The sequence below is a fragment of the Xiphophorus couchianus genome, chromosome 12 (genome assembly GCF_001444195.1).
Source record: "Xiphophorus couchianus chromosome 12, X_couchianus-1.0, whole genome shotgun sequence".
Lineage (NCBI taxonomy): Eukaryota > Metazoa > Chordata > Actinopteri > Cyprinodontiformes > Poeciliidae > Xiphophorus > Xiphophorus couchianus.
In genome coordinates, this window is record NC_040239.1 from 23,062,989 (window position 1) to 23,073,954 (window position 10,966).

At 39.3% G+C, this 10,966-nt stretch overlaps 1 protein-coding gene across 2 annotated transcripts; it reads left to right on the plus strand.

Annotated features, from left to right (window-relative positions):
* Positions 1–816: 816 nt before the first annotated feature.
* vps33a (VPS33A core subunit of CORVET and HOPS complexes) lies at positions 817–7,051 on the plus strand. 2 transcript variants are annotated; one of them, XR_003597480.1, is made up of 13 exons: positions 817–956; positions 1,625–1,690; positions 1,820–1,947; positions 2,047–2,233; positions 2,368–2,484; positions 2,580–2,754; positions 2,861–3,054; positions 3,743–3,869; positions 4,071–4,138; positions 4,216–4,353; positions 4,440–4,577; positions 4,661–4,902; positions 5,134–6,568. XR_003597480.1 is itself a non-coding variant. In XM_028032899.1 (13 exons), the coding sequence occupies exons 1-13, from the start codon at positions 855–857 to the stop codon at positions 6,783–6,785; spliced, it is 1,803 nt and encodes a 600-aa protein (XP_027888700.1). In that variant the 5' UTR covers positions 817–854; the 3' UTR covers positions 6,786–7,051. The 2 variants fall into 2 exon arrangements, 1 of the variants encoding a protein (XP_027888700.1); XM_028032899.1 differs by lacking the exon at positions 5,134–6,568 and adding an exon at positions 6,592–7,051 and having other exon boundaries at positions 4,661–4,829.
* The last annotated feature ends 3,915 nt before the right edge of the window (positions 7,052–10,966 follow it).

Here is a 10,966-nt window from a genome sequence, read left to right on the forward strand (position 1 = left end):
ACATCTGCTCTTCTGAACTTTATCTGAAGGAAATCGTTCATCTGTTTTATTTTAGAAGTATTAATTACCCTATCGAGTTTATTTTCACACGTGTCAAATGTCCTGAAATGTTTCTGGTTCCTTTATTAGCTTGTGAGCCATATTTATGCTCACACGAGTTGGGGTAATGTTATTTTACTCCAACAATTTAGAATAATGAAGAAATCTTAAATGCGAAGGATTCGCAACCTGGTCAAATTTAACAGCGGTCACACTGCGCCATCTAATGCTCCTATTGTGTATTACATTACAAAATGATCAGATTTATGACTCAAGCTGTTTTTAAGTAGCGCATTAAATGAAATCGCAATACAATATGGCATAGCGCTTAATAAATTATTTTTCCACTTGAAATAACTCGGTCCAAGAGAATAAGAGTCCGTTTTCAATGGTTATCGTCTGTGCCACACCCACAACCAAAGAAAAGACCAAAGACCACTGATGTAGCAAGATAATTCCCCCACCGTACTTTCTTCTTAGAGATACTTAATAAATTCACGTAAAACTGCATCAGTTGTACAGTGACAAAGTTGTAATAAACGACGGGGTTGTTTTGCGTTATCAACTGTCACACAAATTTGCCGCATTGAGCTAACAAAGTTTACGTATCCTTAATTAAAATACAGTGGAAGGCCTATGAAATTTAAGCTATTTAAGGTTTTGTATATCATTATTATTATTATTGGAATATTAATACGTACGTGCGTATTTACGTTTATGGTTGGAAATGTGTGCGAACCATCTTGTTACCGTAAAGCATTTTGTCACGTGACTTCTCCAGCGTCACCTGACTGCATGTTGCTGTTGAAGGGAAAATGGCTGCCCATCTTTCATACGGCAGAGTTAATTTAAACATTTTGAGAGAAGCGGCACGAAAAGAGCTTCGAGAGTTTTTGGACAAATGTGCAGGAAGTAAGGTAAAATTAAAAAAAACAACAAACTCGCATGCATGCGTATAATTCGCCTGAATACACTCAAATTCATTACATTTTTCTGCTGTAGCTTCCGACCAAGATGCTTACAAACAGAACAGAACAGAGATTAGTTCCTCTGACAACATAGACACAAGCATGTGTGATCATGGCAGTTTCTCGCTGCACATATAACATATGTGCTAAGGCGTCCCATCAGGACAATGATCACAGACACGCCTCAAAACTGACTCTGGGAAGGATAAAGCAGGCTAACATTAACCTTATGGAATGGCCTTGAGTCAACCCAATTAAAAATGAACTGACTCATAAACCTTGATCCGACCAATCTGAATTAAATCTCCGATTTCCTGTAGGAAGAGTAGTCAAATATGAAGTCAGTATGGCGCCACATTGTGAGTTGTGTTTAACTTGGATATTTGTTGCATACGATTGGACTTGTTTATATAATTTTGACCATATGTGGCTTTCAGTATATTGACAATAACATTTGAAAATGTGCATTTTTATTTAGACAAAGTTTTGTCTATAAGGTTGGATCTCGTATTTTCAGTTCAGTCCCAAAAAAGCTTAGTTTAAATGCATTATGAAAAACAATGTGATATTCATGTGTCAGACCCCCGACTGTAATATTCTGTTCTCTTGCCTTACAGGCCATAGTTTGGGATGAGTATCTGACGGGGCCTTTTGGTCTGATAGCTCAGTACTCTCTTCTGAAGGTAAGCGGCTCTAAATTGATGAAATTCAACACACAAACAAAAAAAAAAAGTCCCATCTATCAATGGTAATTTTAATAACTAGCTGTCCTCAGTAGCCACAGTTTTCATTTGTCCTGTTTGTGTTTTTAGGAACATGAAGTGGAAAAGATGTTTACCCTGAAGAGCGGCAGACTCCCCTCTGCTGACGTCAAAAACATCATCTTCTTCATCCGTCCCAGGCTGGAGCTTATGGACATCATAGCTGACAATATATTTAGGTGGGCTTATGTTGGTTTGTAAAACAACATTGAAGTGTTTCCTCTTGAGCAGATTGCAAACTTTACTCCATGTAACATTTAATCTAACAATCACTGTAGTGAAGATAAGCTGCATCCGGCACGAGACTTCCACATCCTGTTCGTGCCCCGGCGGAGCATGCTGTGTGAACAGCGGCTGAAGGAGCAGGGAGTGCTGGGCTCCTTTGTCAACATCGATGAGTATATCCTGGACCTGATTCCTTTTGATGGTGACCTGCTTTCCATGGAGTATGAAAGCGCTTTTAGGGTGAGTAGAACCCGAATACACAGTGCCCTAATGAACCACGGCAAAAAAACAACAACTTCCTGATTACTTAAAAATAGATGGATTATGTAAACTTCATTTAAAAGCATTTGTTCTGAATTTTTCGCCTTGTTTAGGAGTGCTATCTGGAAAATGACCAGACGAGTTTGTACCACACAGCCAAAGGCCTCATGACCTTACAGGCGCTCTATGGTACCATCCCTCAGATATTTGGGAAAGGAGACTGTGCACGTGTAAGTGAGGATCTGTGTGATACTGACTGCATACAGACAGATGTGCATCAGAATGCTTTCTCCTGACAGACGGTGTTCTCTGCTTTTTTTCCCAGCATGTTGCCAACATGATGTTGCGGATGAAGAGGGAGTTTGCTGGCACTCAGAATCAGATTCTACCGGTGTTTGATACTCTTCTTCTCCTGGACCGTAACGTTGACCTCCTGACCCCCCTCGCTACACAGCTCACCTACGAGGGACTTATTGATGAGATCTATGGAATAAATAATGGTCAGAATATGCATTTTGTTATGCTAATTTAGGAGAATATAAACCGATATACATCCTCAGCTTGGATTAATTACAGATAATAGCAGTTTCCTACTAAATCTTACAGGATATGTCAAGCTCCCTCCTGAGAAGTTTGCACAGAAGAAGCAAGGTGAAGGTAGCAAAGATTTGCCGACAGAGCCCAAGAAGTTGCAGCTGAACTCCGCCGAGGAACTGTACGCGGAAATCCGCGACAAAAACTTCAACGCTGTTGGAGCAGCGCTCAGCAAAAAGGCCAAAATTATATCTGCAGCCTTCGAGGTTGGTCTTTAGCTTCCATCTTTACTATTCCTTTTTACTGAGCTCCTTTTTAGTGTTTTTTATTATTATTATTATTATTTTGGGGGGTTGATTTAAAATTTTGCTAAAATACATGTTTCTGGAAAAGTATAAAATTTGATTTAAGTATACTCTACATCTGGAATGGTATGTAAAAAAAATACTTGTATTTCCAAACTTTACTCTCCATCCAATCCTCAGATTTTCAGTCGTGAAGTATGGTGTGTTTTTAAGACCTGTAAATTGAGGTCTGTAGAAATATGAAATTTTAACATGAAGAAGATGCAGTAACCACTGATGATATTCCTTTAGTTTCCCAAAAGCTTATAAAAACAATACCAGCTATTTACTGAGCTCTTATCAAGTAAACAGGTAAAATAAAAATCACAATATATTTAAAATATTTCACAACATTACAATTCCTAAGTATATACATTTGCATTAAAATATTAACTTTGAAAAAATACAAAAACAAATTGCTTATCTAGCTTTTAAAAACTTATAAACTTTTATGTTTATATATACATTTAGTTCTTATCTTTTGGTGTGTCTTCTAGTTTTGATTGCCTTTTTGGAGGTAGTGGCTTCCATTATCTAAAATCATTTACCAAGTTGTTAAAAAAGTTTATTTTTTCTACATTTAAATTTCCTTGTGGTCTTTCTCTTCCAGGAGCGCCATAATGCTAAAACAGTGGGCGAGATAAAGCAGTTTGTGTCTCAGCTGCCTCACATGCAGGCAGCTCGAAGCTCGCTGGCCAACCACACGTCTGTTGCTGAGCTGATTAAAGATATAACCAGTGTGTATTTTACTGCGGAGGTTCATTAAAACATATGCCTTTTCACTGCTAGCTAAGCAACGACCTAAATATACCCAATTTCCATCAGCTTCACACACTAAATCTCTATTCATCATCTTTTAATGTATATATGCTTTATTTTCTTAAAATCATGAGAATTTCTGTGTGCACATGATAAAATCGAACACTTCCTGGTTTCAGCATCTGAGGCCTTTTTTGATAACCTAACTGTGGAGCAGGAGTTTATGACGGGCGTCGACACAGACAAGGTAAAATACAGATTGTTTTCAGGCTAATCCTTTAAATAACTGATTATTGTAATTAAGTGAAACTCTTTACTTTCCAGGTGAACACATACATAGAAGACTGCATCGCCCAGAAGGATCCACTAATCAAGATTCTGCGCCTGGTGTCCATGCAGTCAGTGTGCAACAATGGCCTCAAGCCGAAGGTGCTGGACTACTACAAGAGGGAGATACTTCAGGTGGGGTTAAGAAAAAAAACCTGGGGAGTTTTTTCTTTTAATCCTTATTCTGTTTTGCTAAAAGAAAATGATTCTTTGTCTTTCAGACTTATGGCTATGAACACATACTAACGCTGAACAACCTAGAGAAGGCGGGTCTTCTGAAGCCACAGACAGGCTCCAGAAATAACTACCCCACTATTAGAAAAACCCTTAAGCTGTGGATGGAGGACGCCAACGAGCAGGTCGAACATGAACAAGTGCTCAAGATTAAAATCGTGCAGTTTTAAAGGGTTTCCCTTGAGCATTTTTCTGCTTACATCCACAGAACCCAAACGACATCTCGTACGTGTACAGCGGCTACGCTCCGCTTAGCATCCGGCTCACTCAGGTGCTGGCAAGGCCAGGCTGGCGCAGCATCGAAGAGGTGCTAAAGATGCTCCCGGGCCCACACTTCGAGGAGAGACAGCAGCTTCCATCTGGACTTCATAAGAAACGTAAGTGCTAAACAGAGGCTGAACTTACTCTGGCTGTCTTTTTACTGTCCGGTTTGAGAAACCAGCTCTCTGGATCAGGGGTCTCAAACTCCAGTCCTCGAGGGCCGCAGTCCTGCAGCTTTTAGATGTGCCTCTGCTGCACCACACCTGAACAGAATAATTAGGTCATTAAGGCTCTGGAAAACTGATCTACACAAGGAGGAGGTAATTAAGTAATTTCATTCCAGTGTTTTGTACCTGTGGCACATCAAAAAACTGCAGGACTGCGGCCCTCGAGGCCTGGAGTTTGAGACCCCTGCTCTAGATCATTGATGAGTTGTATTGCACAAAATTAACTTTTTTGAATTTTACATTATGTTATTATGTCATTCCGTCATCGAAAATATACTTTGAGCGTTGTTGTGATTCTTTCATGCATGTTTGAAGAATCATTGAATCAGCTCACAAAGTACCGCCTATTTACCCAAAGCTCCTCCTTGGAGCTGCAGTCTCCAGCTGAGATCCCGCCTCCTCTGTGTCTCCCCCCGCTCAGCTCCTCCAGACTAGTGGCAGCAGCAATGAGCAAACACCTGGTGGAACTGTTGATCTCATAATATGAGCTTCTTCTCAGTACAGTGCTCTTAAGAATGGTTGTACAAGGCATAAAAAGTAAGGCATTGTTGTGATGATGTGCTGAAGGTGATGATGGAAAGAGCAGGAGACTCTTAAACAGACAGAGGCCAAATTCAAGGAGTCAAATGTCTTTTAAGTCATATTTGATATATACAGCATTTTTATAATAACTAAAGGCAACATAGTTACCTGATTGTGCAATAAAATCCCACTATGTGCCTGAAAAAAATACACAATACTGTTCCTTTAAGAGCTGTGCTAGAAAGATGTTCTTCTATCTCCACCTTGTCAAGAGGCTGTGTTTGCACATATGTTTGCCTCTTATCTTGAACACAATCTGTGTTTTTCGGTTTCAGTAAAAGTAACCATGGTAATTCACCCTTGTACGATGCAAACCACCTTCCTGACTGAGAACCCAGAGTTGAACCTTTGAGTTATCATGCTGAGACGTTAATCCTGCTGCTGGGCCGCTGCTCATCCTGCCACTCGTCACAGAGTGAAAACAAACGTCTGTCTGCCCTGCGTAGATAAGACGCAGGCTTTGCTTTAGAAAGGGGTAAAGCTGAACAGTGGAAGAGTGATGTCTGGAACCTGACAATGCAACCGAGTTATCGTCAATGTCAGATTACAAACTGGATTACAAAATATGCGTGTTTTCTCTCAGTGGTTTATTTTAGGCAGCAGAAGATCTTAATAATACATTTTAATTAGACACATTTTAATTAAAATGAGCTAATTAGAGGTGTGAGTTTGGGCATTAGATGGCTGACTCGTTGCTACATGCCTCTTTTCAATTGGTTATGGAGGTGATAATAAGAAACCTTAATTTAATTGCTGTATTTGTTTTTTGGGGGTCTTTTTGTACTTTGGTGGAAGTAGTGTTTTGTTCTGATCTGACCAGAGCATCTTCTTCCACATTTTTACTTAGAGTCCAAGTAAAAATGGACATACACAAATGGTGTACATTTGTTTTGTGGTGTACAAAACAGATGTACACCACACTTCAAGATTTTTACTTGCAAAAAGAACATTAAAAATATTTTTCTATGGGTATGAACACTTTTGAAAGTAAGTTGATTGGTAGGTAGAGGGTTTTTTCCCCCATTCTTTTTTATTTCTTGAGTTCATCTTCTCTTCTAATCTACCGCAGGCCAACAAGGGGAAAACCGAACCACGCTGGTTTTCTTCCTCGGCGGGGTGACGTACGCAGAAATAGCCGCTCTGCGTTTCCTCTCTCAGATGGAAGACAGCGGCATGGAGTACATCATAGCCACTACAAAACTCATCAACGGCACCACTTGGATCAAATCCCTCATGGACAGACCTGAATCTCAGATTCCCTGAGCCTCCTACACGTACAACAGGCCGCCACAAAACAACCCTCCCACACCCATGTGTAGGGGGTGTCATGTGTGAATACTTTTGGCTTCAAGCGCAATTTACATCTGTCTACAATAGGTTTGCTTGCTGGTGGCAACTGGACAACAGAGATAAACTTGGATTTATACTGTTACGTGACTGCTTAGGTAAAGATATGCTGTATATATGTTTGTATGCCTTGTAAAGAATCAAATATGTGAATAAAGATTCACTTTGATTTGCTTAGAAAACGTTTGTGTTTTTTTTGCCATCTTCCTTTTACTGATGAACATGGGTAAATAAAACTTTAATCAACTAGAATTAGTTTTGCTACAATAAACGCTTAGCCATTTGTCCTGTTTTGTGTTTTGTTTTTATTGTTTGTTTTGTTTTACAAGACAGTGAATCCATCAGGCGTGGTCCTGCTCTCTGAAGGAGCAATTAGCACAGTAACAGGCCTGCCGATCAGCCGATAATAGCCCTGCGCTGTCTGGAGAGCTCAGCCCATGGCGGCCCGTGATTTGACAGAGCAGGACGCTGATTTAATTAGGAGGCCATTTGCTCCATGTTCCGGTAGAGGATAACTGTGCTGCAGGAGGGTGTTTGATATCTGCATCAGTCAATACCTTCTGCTTTCCTTACACTGTACACCAAGGGAGACGTGCTGAGAGATATTTTTGGGAAACTCTTGTCGAGTCGATGTTAATTTCCTTCCTGTTGATGGGCTGGAAACCTTGGAAGCTACTTTGGTTAGATTTTCCAAAAAAATCTTACACTTCTCTTTGTTTGAGGAGCAGGTGCACAGAAGACGTAAACTGCCACCATATCAACTCTGGGAGATTTAGATGCTTGTGATCAGTTTCTGCTTTTAGCTCCTCCTCTACTAGAAGGGCTCAAAACGCACAACATTGCACACACCTAATTTGAACTTCAGAAGAGACAGGAGCATCTGATCATCTGAGCTTTTTGTCCTGTTGCAGCAACACCAAGGTAGGAATTTTTCTGCCACACAAATTTAACCTTAGACTTTTTCTGCAGTTTCTGGGACACAAATAAAAACATTTCACGTGTAACATTGTAATACTGCTGATCTGTACTATCGTACAAAAAGACATTGCATTTATGTTTGTGTAAATGCTAGTTTAACAGTTTATGAGTAGGGCTACAAATATTTTGTGACTTCTGTGTTACTGCAAACACTTGATATTTGGTAGTTTGTTTTTCTTTTTACTATTATCTGAAAAGAAGACATGAATGATGCTCAAGTTGATGACTGCACACAAACAGCAGATCAATAGGACCCACTTAGTGCAATTTAAACATAAATTATTAACCACACCTTGTGCCTCGGAGAAACTTACTGTAAAGCTCAGAACTCTGGAAGCTAATCCTTCAGATCAAATGAAAAAATATTGGTTTTATTTTTAATTCTAATTTATGTTTTGTACCTCCCATGTAAAAGGTTTCCAAGAAAAAATATGATCGGTTAGGGAGCGTTGCCAGAGTTTAACAGTTTTTTCCTGCAGTTCAAACTTTAATAGATACTTTTGTCTCTGTGGGTCTTACTTATGTTAAAAAAGAACATAGCTTCTCTACAGTCGTGACAGAATTCAGCTGAGAGACTGTTGATGGAGAGAAAAGAGCTCACATTACTCAAGTTTTCACATCCCTGTGTTGTGTGGCTGTCTGTAAGACTGAGAATTGGTTTTTAATGTGGTTCTGGTTACTTTTAAATCATATCTGCACACAATTTACCATATCTGCGGCTCATGTCACACAAACCATCCGCCTCGGGACTTTCATTCTCTTCTTCCTGAAATGAAAAGATTATTTTTAATCTAAATTGGCCTGGAGTGTAATCTATGCTGAATTTAAATGTGTATTTAAATGATAGCATCATTATTTGCATTTTAATGATTACAGCCATCAATAGTTTGTTTTTTGAAGATGTGCCTAAGGAATGTATCATGAAAATATATTAATTCTCACAATAACAATAACACTTGATAGTATCAGGTCACTCAATGTATGTGGGATTAAAAAATCACTTTGTTCAAACTAATCCAGCTTGAAGTTGTTTAAATCAGTCTTGATCAAAATATTGAAGTTTACCAAAAACATTTTTGTAAAAAATAAATATAATCAAGGTCAGTTTTTGTGCATTTCTTAATGCTACAGATATCAAAACTATACAAAATATCTAGAGGTTTGAATAAAGTATGACATTTTGAAATGAGAATATGTGGGAACCCTGCAAGCTGTCTTTTTCTCTTTATCATCGTGTTTTCTTTTAAACTAATTTGAGTGTTGTCATCTCACTGTTAGGTCCGCTATATTACAATTTGACAGACGTTTGTGTTGTAGAATGGATCGAGATGAGAACATCAAGCGCCTGGATGTGGAGCCCCTGTTTGTGCGCTTCCTCAGGACACTCAAGGAACTCCTGAAGTTCGTTCTCCTCAGCTACACTGTGATCTTCGGTGCTTTGCTGCTGGCCAGGTGGACTACTTACTTTATCGTGGGAAAGTGAAAGAAGTGGAAGAATGAGCTTCTTCTGGGATTTCGAGCTGAGACTCATTGAACCAACCTGCCTAATGCAGTCGCTGTAGCAAGAAGAAAGGATTTGTCTCATCTCCTTTCTCTCTCTATGATTAGCACTCTGTTTTTTTCTGCTTTTTCAAACAGAATCAAAACGATGCACTTAGAGGTTCAATAAAATGTGTGATTGTTGATGCTGAGATTGACTGTGCAGTTCATATTATGTGTATTGTAACACAGCCACAAATGATGGCAATTAGCTTGTTTCTATAGCTGTGAACAGAAAATATGGTATACTTTAAATAAATAAAAGTTTGCTATAACAAGACACTTTGGCTATTTCTTCTTACCACTGTCTGCGTGGCTGGAGGAAGAACCATATTTATCTTGCCGCCATGCACCATGAGGAGGACGAAGAAAGGATGAAAAAATCTCCAAATCTGGGTGTTAGGGGTCTAGAAAAAGTCGTGTCTTTCAGTTCCCAAGTCTCCACAATAAAGCTTACACACTAAGTTCATGCCAGTTGATTTAGGAGGTATGAAAAGTTGAATTTTTTCCTTCCTAGCTTCACAAATGTAAAAACGTGAAGATTTGTAAATTTACAGTTAACGGTATGTTTGATCATATGAGCGTGAGATTGAAATGAAAACATCCCTCTGCCTACTGTTAAGTGCGGAAGGTTTTTTTTTTATTATTATGTGGGCTTGTTTTTCTTTCAATACTGTACAGACCTTGTAAGGTATTGATATTGTGTATTTCATGTTTTCTGGTGGTTTTAGAGAGATTTAGCATATAAACGTGATCAAAGGCCATGCCCTCTATATGCTCAGCGTTTATTATAATGCTGCTATGGAAGAATAGCAATATTCTTCTATAGCATATAGCATATGCTATCATTCCTGTTCTACAGTGACGTTCTGTTGACATGGGAGAAAAAATAAAAATAAAGATAAAAATTGTGGTCACAATTTAATATCAGGGCTGCACAGTGGCGCAGTTGGTAGCACTGTTGCCTTGCAGCAAGTAGGTCCTGGGTTCGATTCCCGGCCGGGGTCTTTCTGCATGGAGTTTGCATGTTCTCCCTGTGCATGCGTGGGTTCTCTCCGGGTACTCCGGCTTCCTCCCATAGTCCAAAAACATGACTGTCAGGTCAATTGGTTTCTCTAAATTCTCCCTAGGTGTGAGTGTGTGTGTGCATGGTTGTTTGTCCTGTATGTCTCTGTGTTGCCCTGCGACAGACTGGCGACCTGTCCAGGGTGTACCCCGCCTCTCGCCCGGAACGTAGCTGGAGATGGGCACCAGCAACCCTCCCGACCCCATTAGGGACAAGGGTGAACAGAAAATGGATGGATGGATGGAATTTAATATCTTGTTGTGGCCATGACTTAATAATAGCAGCTAAATTTAGTGTCTCTTGCTAAGAATTACTCCATGCCTAATCTAAAGTGTCTGAAGAATCTGATTCCCAGATTGAAATAAAACGAAATTAGATCCAATTTGTCCATTATTATCATTATCAATGGTTATTATTAATTTTGTTATTAAGAAATCTCTGTAGCAGGTTTCAACAAAATTTCAACAAAATTCAACAAGTCCTGGCCACAATTTTTTTTTTCTCCCAATTCACC

Coding starts and splice junctions, on each gene's coding strand:
- vps33a (XM_028032899.1), top strand. CDS start 855: ATGGCTGCCCATCTTTCATACGGCAGAGTTAATTTAAACATTTTGAGA. Junction 957..1,624: donor ACAAATGTGCAGGAAGTAAG/GTAAAATTAAAA, acceptor CTTGCCTTACAG/GCCATAGTTTGGGATGAGTA. Junction 4,578..4,660: donor TGGAGGACGCCAACGAGCAG/GTCGAACATGAA, acceptor TTACATCCACAG/AACCCAAACGACATCTCGTA.